The sequence below is a fragment of the Vicugna pacos genome, chromosome 17 (genome assembly GCF_048564905.1).
Source record: "Vicugna pacos chromosome 17, VicPac4, whole genome shotgun sequence".
Taxonomy (NCBI): Eukaryota; Metazoa; Chordata; class Mammalia; order Artiodactyla; family Camelidae; genus Vicugna; species Vicugna pacos.
The window spans coordinates 26,454,144-26,476,721 of NC_133003.1; the positions used below are offsets into that span (position 1 = coordinate 26,454,144).

At 41.4% G+C, this 22,578-nt stretch overlaps 1 protein-coding gene across 4 annotated transcripts in view; it reads right to left on the bottom strand.

Moving 5' to 3' along the window:
- The window catches only part of ERC2 (ELKS/RAB6-interacting/CAST family member 2), an 874,625-nt gene that overhangs the window by 175,951 nt on the left and 676,096 nt on the right, over positions 1 to 22,578 (bottom strand). For all 4 annotated transcript variants that reach the window (XM_072941512.1, XM_072941513.1, XM_072941511.1 and 1 more), the window contains exon 17: positions 11,536 to 11,670. In XM_072941512.1, the coding sequence (XP_072797613.1) occupies positions 11,536 to 11,670 (135 nt within the window). The remainder of the gene's footprint in view (positions 1 to 11,535; positions 11,671 to 22,578) is intronic.

Here is a 22,578-nt window from a genome sequence, read left to right on the forward strand (position 1 = left end):
TCTTGAAATAGAAGGACTAGGTTCCTAGTGGGGATCTTACTGTCACACCTGTACTACCTGGAAATGAGAATGAGAATGAAATGATGGAAATATCATCTTCAAATCACCCCACTGCCTCTGTGAGAACTCAGCCAGCTAAATCTGCCAGAAAGTTCACCCTGGTCTCCTTGTGGGAAAAGCAAGAAGACTGTCCTGGTTACTAACAGGGTGTGGTGTGGACAATCACCAGACCCAACCCTACTCCTACTGCACTTCATGGCTTGTCTGACATTTTTTGCAAACTTCAAGCCCCAGGAGTCTGCAAACTTTGGCCACATGAGTCAGGGTAGCAGGACCATAGTGCAGGACTCATGATGTACCCTGTGCCTGGGTTTGACCAAAGCAGCTCCTTTTGGCATGTCCAACTGCAGGCCTGGCCAGAACTGGGAAAGGAAGGTGCATGTATAAAGGAAAGCAAGAAACATGAGCCTGGAAACAAGGGCATCGAGCCTTGTCAGGCACTAATGAATTTTCTCTCAAGGTCAAATCCAAACCTTCCATTTAGAGACCACCCATTTATGTCTTTCACCTCTCCTGCCTCCTGGAATGCTTAGCCCATGGATGGATGTCTCTGTTCAGGTGATGAGGTCAGGAATGGCTGTACACTCTTACATGATCTGTAGTTGTTACAGCCTGTGGGACCTATTTGCAGACAAGTTCTCACAAAGAATTAGGAAAGTCCTATCCAGGTTCAGATACCTGCTACATGTCCTGTTTAAATATAAATGTTAACTTCTGACCTGGGCTAGACATGAGCCAGTGGGTATTAGCACCTGCCCCAGGTTGGAGAGTGTGACAGGTTTCCGTGTTTCTTCACTGAGTCTCACCATGACACAGGTGCCGGGAGGCTCTTTAGGCAGATGTGGAAAGGCAGGCTCGGGGAGAAAGATGAAGCAGCTCCCTGAAGGACTCCTGCCCAGAAGCTGCGGAGCCAGGGTCAAATTTCAGTCTGACCACAAAGGTATATCCTCCTGACGTGTGAGCTGTGAAGCCAAGAAAGAAGCCTCATTTTGGCCCCAGAAAAGGTATTGGTTCTGCTTAGCTCAGCTCTGAAGTCCTTCAAACTCTGCACTGCCTCCTTCCAAGCTATTGAAGGTCCCAGGTAGAGTTGGATGATACAACTTAGGTGGGATCTCTCTGGCTTTTGGAAGAAAGAACACCTCACATGCACATGGCAGCTGTCTTTTCTATGGCGTAACAGCAGCATCCCAAGAAATTTCAAGGTCCCTGAGGGAAGAGGCAGTGCCTCCATTCCCTTCCCACTGCATCACAGCATCTCAGATGTGGGAATTTCACACATATTTCCAAATAAGTAAGTTACAGGATCAGTCCTTGCTTTTCTGAATGACTCTAGTCCTCTGAAAGAGAAGGCTGCCTGGATTCCAGAGTTCCTTAGGGCTGCCAAGATTGTGTTTACTTGTTTCTCCCCAGAATGGCTCCTTCCCTCTTCTGACTACAGCAGCTGCATCCCTGGCTTATTCTTCTAAACTGAGTTGGTGAAAGCTCAACGGCACTGGTAGAGGAGAACATGACGGGTGAGTCCGCATTTTAAAATACACACTGGGGTGTTTCTCGAGGGAGAGGCAGAGACTGGAGGCTTGTGAAGCCGGGGTTGCTTCTTCTCAGCAAGTCGAGGTTGCAGGGGCCCCCTAAGGCAGGCAGTCATCTTAGTCCTCTTTGCCAAGCCATGGAGAACATTAAAGAAGATTTGGGGGGGGGGTTCTCCTTCACTTCTAACTTTAGGCACTTTCTCAATTTTTTGGACTATCATTATAGGGTCACTTGAAGAAACCAGTTTTCTGTTTCCTTCAAGGAGAAGTAATTCTGTCAAACCAATCTTTGGCTTATGGTGCCAGCTCTTTCAGCTGAAAGATACAGGATACCCAGCTGAAGATGGGAGTGCTGGAAGGCTGTATGTTGGCCAACAGTATTCTTTTGGAGCCCAAAGTCAACATCTGCTAAAAGCTGAGCCATTGCCAGATAGCCATAAAAAAGGGGTGGGGTGGAGACAGGCTTTATTTTCATTCCCTCATCCATCAGTCATTAACCCTTGGCTTTGTTAAACAGAGTGAAAAGTGTGGGTTTATTTTTTTTTTAACATGTTCCTGGTTCTGCCATTTCCTGGCTAGTGGGCAACCAAATCCCCTAGCCTCTTGTCTCTCCACTTCCTCAGTTGCCTCAAAAAGAAAATGAGATCAGAGGATCCTGACACTTCATAGGGTTGCTGTATGAATTAAACTTGAGAATGTAAATTAAACTACCCTGTAGCTGGTACAAACATACACAAACATAACTGAGCACACCATCCTTGTTGGTAACACTTGATAGTTTATCACTATTACTACAAATTACTTGATATTACACTAAGAACAAAAGCAAAAAAGGGTGTGTGTAAAAAGGATCTGCTAGTGTATTAAACAGTCCTTAGTTATTTTAACATATATGGGCTGTTCAAAGCTAGAGTTTATTCAGATCATTAGTATTATAGATGCTGGAACAATCTTCAAAATGCTGTTTTTCCATAAATAAGGTAGTTTTTAGATTCTGTGTGTATGCAGTATACATTTAAAGCGTGTTTTCAATTCTCTTTCCAGAGGTTCCGTTATCTCCTGAGTGCTTGCGAGCGCCTTGGCGTGTGGAAGTCCAACATGATCCTTATTACAGCAGTTCAAGAAAAAAATTTTTAAAAAGAGGGTGATGATGTTTAGCAACAGAAAATGGATTTCCTTGCTTCCAGACCTTTCAAGGTTGGCCACCTCCTTTCAGTGGGCGAGCTGAAGTGCTGCCTCTTAGACAAATGTGACTGGATTAAAGCAGCAAGTTGCAAAGGAATCAACCCTTCCAAATATTGCCAAGATGAGCTACATCTACAAGCTTGGGAGGGCAGACTGTGTCTGAAAACCCCTGATGACTCCAAAGATGCTGTAACAAATCTCTTAATGAAACCCTAATACTGAAAACAAGGTTTAAAACAAGGAGGAATCAGTGGGAGGAGGAGGGGGCAACTTTACCCAAAATAGAGTAAGACTGAAATCTTCAATAGGCTCAAATCTCCTTTAAGGAAAAATCCTTTTCTAACAAGAGGATCCTGATGCATTAAGCAGCTCTGCTTTTTTCCCAAACATGAAGACCCTACCTGGCAGGGTTTATCAAATCGTGCCCTCGTGTGCTTACATGTAAAGGAATTAACATCACACCCAGATTAAAGAGCTTTGGCAATAACCTGCTCATCTGCAAAGCCAGCTTCCCAAAAGCTGTGTCACCCCCACCTCCCTTCCTCTCCTGTGGCTTGTAATGGTTGGGTGAGCATGTAACTGCTGGTAGAGGAAGGAGCAGTTAAATACCTCACACAACAGTTCAGACATTTGTCCTTATTTCCTTCCTTACCTGCGGCCTCACAGAGAGCCATGGCAGGGTCATTCCAGAGCTTCTGCTCTTAAAAACAAGCAAATAAACTGCCACTTTTATTTCCCAAAGGTGAGAAATCACATGTTCCCTCTGGCTCATGTTTTAGTAGCTTTGGGGACTTTCAGCAGTCTTTGAGGGATAAAGAGAAAAATGACATCTGAGTTATCTTTCTACTTCATGTACTTAAAAAAAAAATCTGTTGAGTTTTAAACATTATCTTCCAAACTACTTGCTATAAAAGGAGCATCAGAAAAGGGGCATGTAAGCATAAGAAAAAAAATTGTAACTATGTGTGGTGAAGGATGTTAACCAAACTTATCTGGTAATCATTTCACAATATCATCAAATCATTATATTTACACCTAAAATTAATACAATGTTAAATGTCAATTTTTGAAAATTAATTTTTTACAGAAAGAAAAGAGGCAAGTGGCTCACAAGATTTATTTTAAAATGCATCCCAGGACATCCCTGGCTCCAATTCCGAGAGGATTGGCCCAAGAGTGGGAAAAGTTGAAATCTCTGAACCCTTCTCCCGTCCAATAAACATCTGCCCAAACAAGAGGTTTCTTCGTGGGTTTTTGAATTTGAAGGCTTCATCCCTACATGAAGCCAAAACCCAAAAGCGGGCCATGAAATTAGATTTGCAATGCAAAAAACCTCTATCGTCTCTTATTCTGGCAAGCTTCAGACATACTAGCTTGAATGGGAAACTAATATGAAAAGCCTAAGATATGTAACTTTTCTTATTAGGTTACCAACTTGAGGAACTAAAAATTTTTGTTTTTTGGTTGTCTTGAAACTATAGTAAGCTCTGATACATGGTAGTTAATTTTTCTTCTATGTAGGAAACATGAAAATGTACTTACACACACATATATGTATATATAATGTATATTCAAACACGCACTCAGGGGAAGTTAGGGAGAGAAATTTCTAGTTAAACATGATCTTGAGAAATTCTTCCATATGTGGAAAAGTCCTCAGTTCGTCTGACATATAGCTATACATACATATATACACACAGGACACTATGTATACATTTATCCCACATTCATTTAACCTCAAAACATAAAATAAATTCTTTTTTTTCCTCCCTGAGCAAAAGCTAGGAATAACAACTCTATATACAGAATCCATCTTCTGGGGGCAATGGAGCAAGTTAAACCCCTCGTCTGTTTGTTAGAATTCAAAGGGCTGCACTTTGGCTAATCTGCTGGTGAAAGTGCAAGGAAAGCAGGGCATCAATCACAGAACCCCGTCCAGCATTTCACAGAGGCCGAGTGGGGAAGCCACAGGCCTGAGTTGGCTTCTGAGAAGTAACAGGGCCCAGGGAGGGGCTGCTGTGACTGCTTTGTTCTCCTGGTGGACAACGAGACTCCACCAACTCCTGTTGACCAGACAGAAAATTCAAGCCCCTGGGAGGAAGAGGAGGAGGAGAAAAGCAGGGAAGGAGGGCTGTGGTTACCAGACAAATCTGGGGCCAAGAAACACATGGGGCTTGGAAATGTTGTCACCTACTTCTGGTCACCACCTCAGTGAGGACCTGATTGTAAGGATGGCAGGAAATCCCCCCCCCCCATAGGAATGCTCTGCAGGACACTGACTAATTCCATCTGGGAGCTCAGGTGTGTGCAGCACGGACAGAGGTGGGAGAGCGAGAGGGACCGAACTTCGTTTCTATTTTCTGAGCTAACTCTATCATATCGCTCTTTTGCCTGTAAGAAGAAGGGAAAGCGAACATGATTTGAGACCAGAAATCTCAAAACCAAGGTAGCAAACATTGCAGCCTCTTTAAAGCAGAGCACAGCTGCAGTCAGCATGGGTGAGATCACTGGGATCACTTCATTATATCTTAAAATGCAATCTGTATATCTGTCCCATGACCACTTGCTTTTAAAGAAGGCCAAATCTAGGTCTGGGTTCTTTAATGATCAAGTTATTTGATGCTTCTGGGAGAATGACATGTGTCTCAAGCAGAATTTTACGGGAATTTTCAGCAGAAAATGGAAGTGGTCATTAGGTGCTCTGAAATGTGTCTGTGGTATAAATTCATGTTTCGCCTGAGAGTCATCACATGCTGGGACCACACAGTAAACAGGAGCAACAGAGAAAGCCAAAGGTCACTATTTACATCTGCAGGCAGATTCTGGAAATTGCCAAGTGGAGCAGGTAATATTTAGGATTAGAGCAATCAGTTTCATAGAAACAGATTAGTAGAGTGGACACCCTAAAGTTGGGGATGCAGAACTGAAAACCCAGCTTCTGGCACAATTAAGGTCACTATCAGAAAGTATTCCAAGAGCCCTGGTTGGTCTGATGGCAACCTTGGGCCAAGTGAAGCATCTGCTACTTTGCTCTGGGGGCCTGGCTTGTGCCAGGCCTTGTGTGCACAAAGGCTTGTGAATGAGCGAGTCACTGAATGTGGGTCCTGGCAATGCACTGCCAAGGGCCTCCTGTAACCCAGAGCAATTTCCTTCTTTCTCTGTGCCAGACTTCACTCCTTGAGGATCTCACTCTGCTGACTCCAGGGCAGTGAGAGAGTAGTAAGAAGCCTCATTTTCACTGGCACAGTGACAGCAGGAATAGAGAAGAGTAAAGGGGAACAGGGGAAATGGGTGGTGGTGAAAGGTATAAAGTCACAGAACAGAAGAATGAAAATAAAGACAACAAAAGCTGAAGCAAGTGGGAAGGGAAATGAGATGACATTTTAATTCAACTTTGGGAAATAAATCAAAACTAGATGAAATTTACTAAATTTAATAAGAAAGAGAAAGAGACATCTGCATTCTAGAGGAAGTTGATATTGCAGCCATGCAACCATATTCAACATATGAGATTGCATAAATATATCCATACTGACATTCAAGATGGTTTACCCACAGTATACAGCACTCAGGAACTCGGGCCCTCCTGGAGGGCCAACTGATTTTCAGGTCTGTAACTCTGAGTAATTAACCTCTCTGAGCTCCAGTCTTTATCCGCATAATGGGGATATTCCCATCTGCCCTTCCTATTTCCTAAAGGTACTATAGGAACAACTCATTCAACAGACATTTACTGAATGCCTACTATAAGCCAGACAGTTATGAATGTGCTTTGCAATATGTAACAAAGTATGTGAATATAACACAAAATTCAACCAATTTTTCCATAATCAATTTAATAAGTAGTATGCCTTCAAGCTCTTGGACTCTGTAGCCTTCTTTTAGAAGTAAGATTTCTATAAAATAAGGTATGAAATTTAAATTTTAATTGAGATCTGAAAGTCTTCAAGGCAGTCAAAATTCCTTGATCTTTCAAACTCCTCTGAGTGAGCATTTCCATTCAAAGAAGGAGAGAGAGGAGAGGCAAGTTATGGGTTTGGAAAGTGGCCACATATTCTAGGGTTTCCAATCCAAAAAAATGTTTAGGTTTTGCCAGTTAGGTCCCTACAAATTAGATTCAGAGTGGCAGATGCTTTAACAAATGAAGGTACATTTTGCACAAAAAAAGCAATAAGGTCCAGGTCCTTAAAGACCCAACATCCAACTCAAGACCCACGCACAGAAGTGTGAGTCCTGGAAGCCAAAGAGCAGCCTGAATGAACCTGGCATTTTGAGTTGGCTGAAGTGTGGTGCTCACTCTGATGCTGTGCTTTTCTTATCCATGGGGTTAGTTCATACCTAGGAACCACTGGAAAGAGGTTAATAAAATATGACTATAAAAATCATATGATGCCTGGAAAAACAAGTTCAAAAAATTGGCATCATTGGTAAAATGAAAAGATACTACTTAAAGAAAATAACAGACAGTGATAATAACAGGTACAGAGGGCATTTAGGAGAAGTTGAGTTTCTGTGTAGCTTTTCTAAAGTCAGTCTGGGTAACTTCACGAAAAATAAAGTTACTAATATGTCTCCAGAATGTACTATTTATTCTTTGGACTTAATTGTTTCTCAAAGCTCACCAGCAGCCTGTGTCATAGGAAATATTTGTCATCTTCCCATGTGAACACCTCTTGGTTTGAAGGATTTCCTAAGACATTACTGGGATTTCTCTGAATGTTCTGTTTGAACATATTCAATGACTATGGCCATCCTGGGGGTCACAGGCCACCAACTATTAACTGCTCCATTCTCGGGTAGGGTCTAGGCTGTGGGACTGCCACCCCCCACTGACTTCTCCATATTCCCTTCCCCCATCACACTCATTTTCAATCTGTCAGGGGCATTTATGATTTTCTTGCTTTCCTGGGTCCTCATTATTATAATGGCTCCCTTAATTCCAGTCTATTGGGTTTTTTTTTTTCCTTTGGTAGGATAACTCATTCTCAGATGTTACAGTCTTTAGAAAAGGTATCCCAAGAAATGAATGAAAGGGTCACTCATTTTCTGCTATGCAAAGCATAAGGAAAATTGCCTTAAAACTCCACCTTCTGACGAAAAACACTGCTGGAAACTGGATCAGCCATGTTTTAAACTGGGTAGTCTCTTTCTTCACCTGATACTCTGAGAACAGCATTTCTCAGAGCACAGATGTTACCAGAAAAGAATAAGAAAGAAAGGTTCCATGGTGAAATAAGTCTGGGAAATGCTGGGTTAAATAAAACTGGAGAGCTTTCTTTCTTATATGACTTTATAGATCCTTTGATCTGTTAATTGCACCAAGACTCTCCAACATCATGTTCTAATATGCAGCACTTTACCAAAATTCTTTGCTCACCGAACCTTTGTTTCAAGATTCTCCCCTTGGGACTAATGTTCCAAAAGTTACTTTGGAAAAACGCTAGTCTAGACTTACAACCCTTGGATTGGGTTTCTCCCGAGGAGAAAGAAAAATCATAGTGAAGGAGAGAGGGACAGGGAAGAAATGGAAAAAGAATCTAATTCTGCAAGTACCTGGCAATAGTTAAATTGAGTTTCTAAGGAAAAATGAGCTTCTCTGGAAAAGTAGCAAAGTGGCTGATTTTTTTGTATTTCTTCATTTTCATATGTTCAGACCTCTTAATAAAGCTCAAAAGGCAACATCAACATTTTGTAGCCCCTCTTCCAGAAGACACTTTGGTCAACTCTCAGGGCCACAGAAAGGTCAGGGCTGGAAGAGTCATAGAAAGGGAATCAAGAATCCCTGGAAGAGTCCTTTCCCCTGTAAGTCAGTTCAGTTAACACGGGTACATCATGAACATTTAGTCTAAATCTCATCCAAATCAATCCATTATTTAGACTCTAAGGTTGTCACATACTGATATAAATCTATCACTTTCTCCTAAGAAGTAGTTCCACTCCAAATATATTAGTATATACCCTCACACAATTTTGAGTAGCTTTTGTAATCAATTGGGAAAGACTTCCTGGCCTTTCAATGGCTATTACATTCTGGGACTCAGATTTACAACAATGCACATATTGATATATGAGTTGGTGAATACGAATTTCAAAAATCCAGCACAGGGTAAGGCATCATTGTCCTAGACCTGGGACACCTAGTCAATAGCGGCAATTAGCCCAGGGGACCTTATCGTCTCCATCACTGGAGTCAACCTACTTATACCAGGGTTCCTAACTTAAGTTTCCTCTGATTGAAAAAGTACACCTTGGGAGCTTTACAGGATTGTTGACTCCAGTTTTAAACCACAAGGCTTTCCTTCTGGTCAAGGGCACTTCACTTTCACAGTCTGGAACCCCACTGGAGTTCCTAAGTCATGGGCCCCTTAATTAAGTTATAACTACCTTTTACCTGTCTTGTTCTGATTAACATGATCCAGAACAGAATTGAAGGAGACATCAGGAGACATAAGATTTTTGTCCTATATTTATGATAGATAAGACAGAACCCCCTTCAAGAAAACTCCCTGAAGGCAGGGGATTTCCTTGAAGGGAGTTCTGTCTTATCTATCATGTTCTTCCCCAAGCCCAGCAGATTGGCCAGTATGGAATATGTGCTCCAAATATCAACTGAATGAGCAAAAAACCAGCAGCAGGACTCTACTCAGTTGCCACCTCCCTTCTCCTCTCAGGGCCTGGGTTTTTCATATGCAGAAGAGGATAAAGCTCTCTGCTTCTATGCCTGTGGGTCGCTTACAGTAGTTACTGAGATGAAGGATGTAAAAGTGGAAGGTCGTCACCATCTCTCTAACAGTGGCAATGAGAAAGGTATACCAGAGGTCCGGACAACACAGCTTAACCAGACATTCCTCAAAGAATGCTAACCCTTCTATGAAGGGCACCACCTCTGAGCAATGATTTTTGCCCTATGACAACCTCTAGTGTCGGTAGACAAACATAAGAAAGTCAACCAAGCAGGCAAGTACTCTAGTTTAATAATTAAAGAACTCCAGGAAAATATCCAGAGACAAGTTTTCATAAAAAATATCCTTCACAAGGCAGATAAATTTGAACTGTGCCACGTCTCTAGCAGGACACATTAGCCTATGTGTCTCTGTGATGAAACAAGACTGTTCTCTTAGCAGGTCCTTGTGTGATCCACTCCCACAGTTTGGCTCCAAATCCTTCTTTCTGTCCCTATACTGTTCTCTGTTCCTGTTTCTCTAGGGGAAAGTCCAGCGTGGCCTTCTAGCACCAATAAAACCAATAAACTCCTCATGGCAGAAGGTCAAGGAGCAAAGGGCAGGGATCAAGAATGAGAATCAAGAGATTTAGTCAGCAGGATGCCAAGTATACTGGGATAAATCAGTGCAGGAAGTGGTGGTGGCAGTGAAGAATGAGATTTGAATAAATAAAACCAAGTCAACCAAAACTACAGACATATAAGATAATGGCATAAACTTAATCTCTCCATTTTGCCGATCTCCAAATTGAGAACCAGTTTTGAGAACTAATGACATAAACTGGTACCTTCCTGCACTTGGCCTCAGAAACCAAGATGTCCTGTGTGAACATCTTCTGCAGGGTTGAGGGCTCTGAGGACTAATGTTTCCCAGTACGAGGGTAGGGCCAGGTTAGAGGTGGGGGCAGGGAGCCTCCTGGTTGGAGCTACCTTACTATACAGCTTCGGGAAGCACGTCTTATGTTGTGTATTATATAAACAGTGCTCCCTGAAGTTGTACTCCTGGTAAAACACCTTGGAGACTTGGAATCTTAACTTCTTCTTTGGGATGCTAGTGACATGAGATGAAAAAGAAACAGCCATCTGAAAAATAGCTTTCGGAGCATAATAAGCACCCCTCCCTCCAGCAAACAATTAAAGTCCTCTTCAAACAGGTAATTCCAATAAGATCTCCCCTCACATATTCAGAAATATGTAACAAAGGCATTCACACTTATCCAGATGATTCTATTCCATTACCTATGCACCCATCACTGTTGTAATTTTTTGTATGTTACACTATTTTTTAAAAGGTCATAGAACAATAAAGGAGGAAATGCTGCTAATTTTGACTACATTACCTTGCTAGTTTGCATTTAATTTCATAACTTTTAATTTATAATTTCATGAACTATGAAGTTCACCTTTAAGAATTTTAATGCTAAACACCGTAAACAGTTTCTGCCTCTGGTGGCTGAATGCAAATATTGTTGAAAACTACAGGAGGGTTGTGTTTTTGTCAGTCCATCTCTTCACTTCTTCACTTAGTCAAGGGTTAAGATAGGGTCCAAATCAAATAAACTGGACCCCTTGACTTCGCTGGCTAAAATGCAAGCAAAACCGATTTCTTTTTATGTTGTTTTACCCCAGTTTTAATTTGCATCACTAAGGAATTTTCTAGGACAGTGCTCAGCAAACTCAAGCTTTCTCTGGTTGCCAAGCTCATGAAAACAAAGTGCTCTCACTCAAAACTCTGAGACATTCCAAAGTAACCCACCATTAGATACTGAGCCAGCGACAGACTACATATCTATGAAAGAAGAAAGGAGGGGAGGAAAGAAAATGCATAACATAAACAAGAACAGACAAAACCTTAAAGAGGAAGGAGAAAGGAAAACATTTAGATTCCTTGAGTGATGGAAATAAATACCAAAGCTATTAGTTTCAGTTCAAAGAACATATCACTTTATGCTGTTTATTATTTCTTGAGGATTATTTATTTTATCTTAAAATATCCAAAGGGTAAAAGGGGTCCTGGAGGTAAGCAGCAATGAAACTGACCTGGTCAGGAGAAGGCCTGTGATTGGAATGTTGCGACCTCCCAGGAGATCGGTGGTGGTGGTGATGGTGGTGGTGGTGGTAGTGGTGGTGGTCCTCATCATAGTTGTCCGCCATCAGCTTCATTCTGTTCTGGGTCTGTGCAGAACAAAAACCAGGGACGTTTCCATCAGGAGCTGGAAGACCAGCCAAAGAGACTCAGGGCATAATTATAGCACCTATAGGTCTCCCTTTGTTCCTAACCCAGAAATTTTCATTTTTAGTTAAACTGAAACTTAATAAAGAATGCATCATGCCATCAGCTTTGATGAAAGAGACTTTGTCACATCCTTGAAGTCACTATGTTCTTGGATCTACATTTGTAGATATAAGTGTACTTCCCCCATCCATGTGATTTAAAAGAGAAAAAGGGGACACTTCCTAAAGTGCTTTGTTTTATGTTATCAAGTGATCACTGAGATCCAGAATCAGCTTGCAATCACATACTGCCAACAATCACATCCTACACTCTAGAGCAAGCAAAAGAAGGAAGCCCTGGATGAAAGGATGGGAAAGGGCTGGGTAGAGACAGAGAACTACAGACAAACAGCAAACAGTGGTCTGGCAAGATAAGGCAGAGAAATCCACTTAAAAGCTGCTAAATGCAAAATACTGATGGAGATGATTTGTTGCTATGATGACTTCTAGGGAAAGAGCTCTCTATAGACATTTTAACTGATACTGTTCTTTGGGAAATAAAGCAGAAAAAAAGCAAAGTTTAATATTTGTCACATGATGCAACTAGGTGTCATAGTTAAACCCAGGGCCACAGAACTGTATTGTTTTATTATGAAGGGCAAGAAACAGAATAACTATCAATTACTTAACAGGGTCACAGACTCTAGAAAAATGCCTGAAGACCATGGGAAAGGGCAGATAAAAATATCTAGCTCAGAAAGCAACAAAATGTAGAGTACAAGTGTGGGTTTAGAGATAAAACCGTCTGGGTTCAAGTCCTTCTCCACCTCTTTACTGGTTATGAAGTCTTTTGAGAGTTAACTATTTCCACACCTCAATTTCCCCAACTTTAAAATGGGAGTAATAGTGCCTCCCTCCCTGGGGTTGTAGTGAGGAGAAAGTGATCTGGCAGGCAATGGGTTGAAGTAAAAGTCATATGCTATTATTACCATTAATATTGTTGCTGTTGCTTAATGGAAGACACTTTTCCTTCTTAATACATGTTCCTTTGCCTCTAACTTCTGTGCCTGGCTAAAGGACAGCCTTTTCTTGACCCCACCCTTTAGGCCAGGTGACGTGTACCTCCTACTTACCACAGCTCTACAACCACGGACTTATCTGTCCATTTGTTGCTAAGCTTGAGGCTCTTTCTTTATCTGCCTCTCCCCAGAATCTAATACAGAGCTAAGCAAATGCAGATAATACTATGCATGTTGCTGCAATGAGTGACTGGAAGAAAGAAAGGGCCATGATTTTGAGGGGTGCTGCAAGTTTGTTTTCAGCCAGAGAAGGTCACTAAGAGTTGAGGACATGTCATGAGTTGCCATTAACAATCCCATAAGCACTTTAAGAGACCTGGAAGGCAGAGGCTAGCAAAGCCTCCAGCTAGTTGGAATTTTAGTATGTAATATAAATAATATTCTGATAATAATAAAGGACCTAGCAGTATATATTTGTAGTATTTTTCATGTACAGTCTAATTATACTCAACATTTTCCTGGGAGGAATTATTACTATCCCCATTTCCAGCTAGAAAATCAAGGCATAGATTTCAGCCTCCAGAGTCTCTTTCTTGACATAAAACATGGATATCTTCTGGGTCTCCCAATTCTCAATCTCTAGGCTTCCCTCTTCGCCATGTTGCAAGTTAAAAAAAAAAAAAAAAGCAAACAGCTGAACAGGTAGAAATAACTTTCTCATAAATGCTTCAGTTCTGTTAAGTTTTGGAAACACCTCACATCCCAATTCTATGTGACAGAGGATGTCTCATGATTTACTCACTCCATTTTTTAAAATGTGTGTAATATTTGAAAGGCCCCAGAGTGGATGTAAAAAAGGCATGCGTATGGATAAAAACAATAAAAATAGAGGGAAAGAGCCATCTAAAAATCAAATAAAATTCCCAGGCAAACTTTGTCAGCTGATAGCATTTCCATCCTTCACTTGTCCACTTAAAGTGTCAGAAGACCCAATAGACAAGTTACACCTTGTAAGAAAGAGCAGGTCAGTGGAGTTGTTGCCCACCAAGTGCTGAGGCTCATCTACTCTGCCTGCCCTACACATGAGATTGTGAAATTCTGCGTTCACACCTAAAATTCCAGTATTGTCAGGAGCCTGTACTTCTGAACTCATGAACTAATAAATCTGGGATTGTTTCTTCTAATAGTATTCTGAAAGTCTGAAGGGAGCTGTTAAGATCTGCCTATGGTCAAGAAGGAAGAGACTCACCCAAGAATGAATGATGAAACCTAAATGAACAAATAATAACTCTGTTATTGTAAACATTATAATGTCCTTATCCTTTGGGGAAGCTCCTGTGATTTTATGAGATTATTTTCTTACCAGCGACAAGCCTAAAGTTCCCTACCTTTGAACTGTATCCCATAAAAGAATGTACAAGCTAAACAAGATGCTATATGCAGTCCTAAATGTGTCTGCCGAAATGAGGTGTTGGAGAGTAGGCATGTCATGGGATAAAGACTGTAAATGAATGATGTCATCTTTCTAATTTGGTGCTGAAATATAAATAAACCACGTTGTTCATGTGAATACCAGATCTGGGGGAAATGTACACAGAGCAATTGTGAGCGGAAGAGGCTTCTTTTGATTAGTCTGGGCTGGAAGAGAAGAGTGTGAAATGGAGATGAAAAATGAGAGTTTGGCCTGATACCCTAGACCATTTTTATTTATCTTGCTTGTAGCATATCCCTTAAACTGTGACCGAGTTCTTACAGGCTGGTTGCTAGCTTCCCCTACCATAAAAAAGTTTGACCAAATCTGCTTGGTTAATTGTCGAACTGGAAATGGGGTCTCTTTAATTTTTTTTTTTCAGTCTACATTACCTATCCACCACCCAACTACACTGGTTTTCTAACACACCAAGAATGGTCTGGAAAGATAGGAAGCCATGAATAACACTCCCTAATGGTGGATGGAAGAAAACTGCAGAAAAAAATTAAACAAGATTGGAACAAGGATACTATTTGTTCAAATAATTCTGGACACATCTACCAGGTGATTCCACGTGTAACAGTAGTCATCTGATGCACAAGGTGCCCAACGCAAAGCCTTAGACACAAATCTTCCGGGCAGTTATAACTGAAATCCTAGGAAAGCTAATATACAGTTGGAGAGGGATAGCTTTCCACAGCACTGCACTTGGGAACTCATGGTCTCATTTAGTAATTCACTGAAGCCCACTTTTATTTCCTTTTCAGAATCTACCAAACTGCTGACCTGACACTTTCACCTTTGGCTAACTATGTTATATTCGTTTTACTATGTTATGTCATGACTGCTGAGACAAATCTAATCAGATTTCATTTTCTACTTCCTCTTTCTTCCAGGCGCCCCCTTAGTTCTCTGGGGCAATAGGTTCCTAACTGCTCTCCTGCTGCACTCTTGTCTCCCACTGAACACAATCTGTAGCTGAAGTGACATCAAACCCCTGTTACTCTCTGGCTTCAAATTCCTCAGAGGCTCCCCTCTGCCCTCAGGAAAGAGCCCCATCTCTACCACAGCTTACGAAGCTCTTTCAAAGTAACTGCTGTTCACCTCCCAGCCACTCATCCCCTCACTGTGGGACGTGCAGATCTCTGGTCTTCTCATGCCTTTTATCCTCTCCCCATTTACCTGAGTTATAGCCATTAGTTCCTCCAGCCTTAGCGTCAACACCATCACCTCCAAAACCAACTTCCCTAAGTCCACTTCATAAGGGATTAAGTACTCTTCTACTGCCTTCCCCAGAATTCTGTACCTACTCCTCACCCACTTCCATCATGGAACGTATCTCCATGAATGGTAAATAACCACATGCTTTCTTTGCTTTCTCCACCACTAGGTTTAAATTCTCTTGAGGGAAGCACTATGTGTGAATTACCCTTGTACTCACCATCTAGCGCAGAGTCTGGTATATAAGAAAATATGTGTTGAATAAATGTGTAAGTGTGTGAAGGAATGAATGGAAAGGGTATGGGCTACCGCGGAACACGTGAAAGTAAAAAATATACAATTAGCATCTATGATTCGCCATGAAGAATATGTAACTCTTCATGCGACAGTTTAATTTTCCCTATTGTGTATTTGCTTTTGGTCGTTGTTCCTGGGAGTGGGACAGCAGGATAAATGTAGAGTTTTGGAGCTATTAGAAAAGTCAGTTTATTCTTCTTTGAGAAATACTCCATTCTGAAGTAAAATGAACTCAGTGAAATACCCCATGCCTTTGGTTACTTACCTCATTAAGAATAAAGAGTTTGGGGGTGTTATGGGGTTCATTTCCTTACTATCCTCCAGCCTCTGGAAGAGCAGGGATCTTTAGAACACTTTCATTAGCATCAAAAGCCAGCCATGGAAAACTGAAACTTTATCCATTAACTAAAATCCCTGATGAACACCATCTGTGAAAAGGTGCCATATACTCCATCTCTCTTGACACTTCTGAAGAGTTTATCCAAGGAACTCTTGAAACAAAATGAAAATCCTTGATTGACTAGTAATAGACTCAATAGCTTAATAGCAATATGTAGCTATAAAAGTGTAATATTAAAACTGCCTTTAAAAATATTTTAGCAAGGTGGCAATAATGAACAATGCTTTGATCAGTCATCTGGATCAAGTTAACAATAAAACCTTCATGAATATGGTTTAAATAAGAAAAAATATATAATAAGATTTGTTGCTATGGGATATGGAGATAATACCATACAATAGCAATTACACTTTCTTCTCTCAGATTTTCTTTTCTCCCTCTTTCCTGCCAGGGAAATCCAAAATAGTCCAGAACTCTTCTACTGGTCTTGTTTCTGTGAAATCAGAGCAAGGTCAACAGTTCTTGTCTCTGAGTTAAAGATGAAGAAACCAGACAACAATTAGACAGTGAGGAGCAGAGGGATTTCCTGAACACCCGCCAGGCCCACATGGCAGTGAGTCATAACTGAGTAGGGTCTGGGTTCAAATGCTCAGGTCTGTCTTGGAAGACGAAATGAAGCAGGAGGACAAAGAAGCTATTAGGGTAATATGCTGCATTGGGGAACCTTGTGGTAGTAAGTAAGAATCAATGATGGAAAGGCTTCTCCTGTGGACACTGCACCGAAATTTACTCAACACTTACCGAACTTCTGTAGCCATAAAGACGAAAACAATTATGTGCTAGGCTAAGTGTTTGACTAGAATGTGTTTATTGAATCCTCACTTTAGAGACAGTTATTCTTATGAACCCTCTTTTACAGGTGAGGAAACCAAGCACATGATTGCTCAGCTAATGAGGAGAGGAACAGGACTTAAACCTAGGTTTCTGACTCCAGAATCCTACAGCAATGTATCAAGGGTAAGTTCCCAGGCAAAACACAAGCAACAGAAGAAAGATAAATACATGAGGAACTTTGGTTTATATGAATGTCTGAAGGCAGGAGAAATCCCTTCCAGCTAAGGGCTGGAATATCAACAAAAGCTCCATGGGTCAGGTAACTCTTGAGCTAAGATTTGAGAGTTGGTGTGGACGTGGGTATAAAGAAGAGTGGACTGGGGAGAGTCCATGGTACATTCACCCTCTAATCACTATGAGAGGAAAACAGGTCAATGAGGGGAACTGGAACCCAAAGTATGACTCGCGTGCGTGTGTGCGTGTGTGAGCCTGGGTGCGTGCGTACTGCTTTCTTTGTTCCTTTATCGGATGTAGAGAAGCAGGAAAAGTATTTGAGATGATAATTCACTCTCTTATTTCTCAGAACTTAACAACTTGGGGCATTTTGGAAGGAATTTAAGACAGAGCCTTACCAATATGCTCACACATGTCAAACTACGACTTTTCAGGGAAAATGGACCAGGCTCTGGACAGCTATCTATTTACAAATATCTACACCAACTGCTGAAGCACCAGTCCTGCCTTGAAAACTAGTCTGATCTCCCCCAACTTATTCAGCTCATCAGTCCTTCTTGTCATCCCTCTGCAGCTGAACAGGACATCCCTGAGACTCTCCCTCCCAACTTTGCTAAAGCCGCTTCCCTCAGTCCTTATTTACAGACAGAAAATTAGTAGCCACCATGGACAGTTTGGCTGCTATTTTTGTACCTACTCATTAAGTACCCTTATTTTATTTTATTTTTAATTGTTATAGAGAATGTCAGTGCCCCTCCCATATCCTCTTGTTCCACCCCAGAGGTCACTTGTTGATTGAATGGGTAGTCCCGGATGTGCTGCTGTCTTTTCACCTCGAGCCCCTGCACATCTCTATGCCTGAGGTCCTTCTCTGGTCACAGGTGCAGGTTTGGCCAGGGAACAGGGCAGACCCACGCCTTTGAACAACTCTCAATCTATAAGGCAGGGAGGTGATGGATAAATAACCAGCATCCCAGTCCCTCAGTGGAACTACACTATGGGGTGTTCCAGAATCTCTCAGTAGGTCCCCAGCAGGATGCAGCCCTGGTTGACTATGTCAGGAAATCACCCATTAATGCATCTTTATCTGCCTTTCACTTCCCTGTCTCACTTCTCAATTTTTCCACCATGCTTTTTGGGATCACCTCCCAAGTAAACTACTTACACCGAATCCTTGTCTCTGTGTCTGTTTTTATGGGAGTCCCAGCACCTTTGTTGAATGATTAACAAACTTTTGTCTAAGTTTTTCACAGGACTAACACTCCTGTGAGTACCAGGCCTTTCCATGGGCAGCTCTTAAAATTTCTCATCACTGAGTGAAACAGATCTGTCACCTTTCTTAGGGAAGTTACAGAGGCTTGGCACTAATTCTGTTTCTGCCAAATATTCACTCTGAGACTCATACTGAATCACTTTTCCATGAGCCTCAGTTCCTGTATCTATAAAATGGGCAAGAGAGAAAAGAACATCTTTAGCATGAACCAAACTCCACATAATAAATGCTGGTCTACTGTTCTTATTCCTCACCACATATTTTGTGCAGTTTTTATTTCTTTTTTTTCTTCTAAAATCAGAGGGAAATTATTCTGATAAACTATTTCCTGTTGTCACCTTAGGAACCTGAGGAATTCCCCAGAAGGTTATGGACAGCAATTATAGCTGAGGGCATCATTACCTCTGTTCTGCTACCAGCCAATGCAGCCCATGGGGGCAGAATTTATTTACAGAGAAAGAGTTCTGTGTACCTTGCTGATGATGTAGAGACTAGCATCCTCAACAGTGGCAGAAAGAAGACTGGTACTGTGAAACAAAGCCTCCTATGAATATCAAGGGTAATAACTGATGCTTTCCTAGCCCTTTCTGTGTGCCAATCACAGCAATTTACTGTTGCCATCTCTTCTAGTCAGTCACATCAACACTGGGATATAGGCTGGGGTTGGGGGCATATTCAAAATCTTTAATTACTGCTATAACAGGGGCAGAAACACATAAAAACCAAGAGTGACTCAAATGCACACAACCTCAATATCAGCCCTGGTAGAGGCTGTTATTATCCCCACTTTACAGATGAAGAAACTGAGGCCAAAATTATACAACTGGTAGATTTGGGACTATGATTCCAGAGCTTCCTAAGTAGCCACTCTACCCTACTGCTCAGAGCCATAAAAACTGACCCCTTTATTATAAAAATTAAGGTTGATCTGGAAACAGGCTCCAACTCTTTGGAGATTGGCCACAATCAGAATTGACAAGAGAAAACAGCTCATTTTTTATTTTAAAGTTCTCTGTGAAAAGGATGAAACTCAGATACATCATAAAATCTTGATCAAACCCCAAGAGAGTCCATGTTGCTGACCAAGTCTGAATATAAATATAAAAGTCATTTTCCACAATCCACACTAATTTTTAATGCTTTAACCAGTAAGATGGTTTCAAATCTAGGCTAACACATTAGCACAACTGCACACAACCAAGAAATTTCTAACATCCTGAGCACAGTTGGCGTGGTGGGGGTTTTGGGAGAAGGGGAAGGCCCTAGAAGTTTCCACCACAGAGTTACTTAGTTAAGCACAGGTCTGTTTAATTAAGTAGTGGACAGCACATGCTATACTTAGCTTTTAAACACTTGTAAAGTCCTCTTCATTCATTTATCTTACTTGTCACTGACAAGCTCTTCAAGGACTGTAACAGTATGCAGAGCATGAAGAGCCTGGGTAAACAATGCATATTTTATGTGGAGTCTAAACTGTTTCAACTTGGAGAGTCAATAGAGGGTCTCTGAAAAAAACCCGAACTCTCCTACTAAGGACATATTCTGTGCATGGTCTATTAGGAGTTTCTTTAGAAAGTTAGCTTCAAAATCAAATCCCCATTTTTTAACTCAAAATAAAATGAAAGAAAAAAATGGAGGCTGGGAAGAAAGGAAGGGAATGAAGGATGGAGAATTGATAAAAAGAAAAAAAAGAAAGGAAGAAAGTAAAGGAGAAGGCAATTTTGCAGGCATTAGAATTGACTCTAAAACTGTGCTGACAAGGAAAGTAAAGGTCTTCACTGGATTCATACATCCAACAAATATTTATCACTTGTCTAGTAGGCAGAACTGGCATCACCAAATCATCTCTTCAACTAATGAACTGAAAAAAAAAATCTCAGGGTCTGGCCTACTAGAACTGACCAATAGACTGGAAACTGACAGTACAAATGAGTGTTCTGAGGAGAACCTGAAGTCTGAATAACCCAGCAGCTCCTCAGGAAGGGAGAAGAGTCCACATACCTGGAGATATGCAAGATGATTCACAGGAAGCAGAGTTTTTCACAGTTACGGATTTGTATTAAAACATATTGGAATAAATTATAACAACCACATCCAACTGAGAATTCAAAGAAATTATGTCATGAGGCATGGAAAATCTTGTGAAGGTAGTTTTCAAAATGACAGAAGCTTGAGACACCCTCAGAAGGAAAGAGCAAAGCAACTAAGAATGGACTGGGTTACAGACAACAGAGACTAGAAATTGGCAACAGCCCAGAGAGAACCAATGCAGGACAGAAGGACATTCTCCTATAGGGGCTGACCTTGGTGCAGAAATGGGAGCAAATGCAATCCGGGCCTGCTCCCAGTTGTGAAGCTGAGTGGAACGGCATAAACCCAACACCTCCTCTGTACTTCATCCCCTTCAAAACAAAACAAATGACAACAAAGAGGGGAGAGCAGGGAGGGTGTGTGCAATGCAAAACATGTGGTGGGGCTGCTGGCCGGTGCTGAATCCAGAGAGAACCTCAGGGAGAGGGGTGGTGAGACACTGAGGAGAGGCTTGGCAGGGCGAAGGGGGCCTGGCAGCCTGAGAGGGAGAAGAAGACAGAGGGAGAGACAGCTAGGGACTTGGACAGAGAACAAACCCCTCTCCCCAGCTGGTCTCACACTTGGGTAAAACAACTGGAGAAAATGTAAACATGCTCATTAGTAGTTTTCCAATCAACTGAAAAACAAATGGGAAGAAAGAAACAGCAGCGGAGTGTCCCAAATACCAAATCTATGAAACATTCCCTCTGGCGTTTATCTTCTCATTGGGTTGCCTGCTGTGCTGTCCTCCCTCTGTTTGGATTTCAGTACCCTTACCAGCTTTATATCGGATACTCGGAACTTACCCTAACTAGGACCAATTTAGTGGAAGGAAAGTCTGAATCACATATTCCCCTCTGGACAGAAGGCCTCCATGGACCCTCCCAGAGACACAAGGACAAGACAGGCATATCACTCGCAGGTCCCCTCACATCCTCTTCCAAGCTAATAGTCCCCCAGCACACAAGAATGAAAACTCATCTATATCCACCATCTCTTCTTCTGTGAAAACTTACCCGCAAAGAAGAGGCAAAGTGGAACTTCCGGGGTTTGGGATCTGAGAAAAAGCCAAGTTTCAGAAATTTCATCTAGAATTGCCCAGAGTATTGACTCATGTTGTTTTTTGTTATATTTTTTTCTCCAACACATCAAATTAGTCAAAGAAACACACTTTGAAAATCCATTTCTTAGTCACCTGTTTAAGGCTGGCCCCAAAAAGCCTCATCTTCTATGACCCTGAAGTTGAAATAGCCTAAGTACAAAATACCTCAGTGTTTTAAAACTTGAATCTAAACAAAAACAGATACTAAAGTACAAAAGTGATGTTTCTTCAAAGCACTAGGAGAATGTGGGTAACTGGAAAGTTGAGATTTCAGGAGCTATCTCTAATCTCTCTCCGACAAGTGAGGTCTAATCTAGATTAGTGTAATGTTACTGGTGTCCACACCTTAAATCAGTGACTCCAAGTTCACTATTTTGCAGAAGGGGAGACTGAGGCTTTAGGAGGTTGAAGGTTAGTCAATCACAAACCCAGGAGAAAGCCCCAGAATACCTGATTGCTGGTCCCAAGCCCTTCCCCTGCCCCTGGCTGCCTTCCAATTAGATTTGTATGTGTAGACAAGCCCACCATGCCCCTGACCAGTAATACCACAGGCCCACCTCATGTCCTTCATTTTGCATTCCAAAGTACTATGGTATTAATTTCCATTCTTGAGTCTGAACAGCATCAAACATCTAATCATTTTGGTCTCAATGCCTACAGATATGTTAAGGAATTTTCCACTTTCTTTAAGATATGAGTTCTCTAGCAGAACTAGTGATGTAGCTTTCTAATATCTTCTTTTTAAAATAACATCTGTAAGTTTTCTATTATATAAATCATACATGCTAGTTACAAAAAATTTAACAGCATTAAAGAGTTTATGAAAAAAATTCCCGCTTCCCTTACCCCAATATCCACTCCCACTGTTAAGGATTTTTGCCAGTCTTTCCAGAAAATTTTTATGCATAATGCAAGCACAAAAAATATGCACAGACCTTTAAAAAATAAAATGTATAGTATGTCTTGGCCATCCTTTCTTGTCAAGATCACATAAGAGATATCTCATTA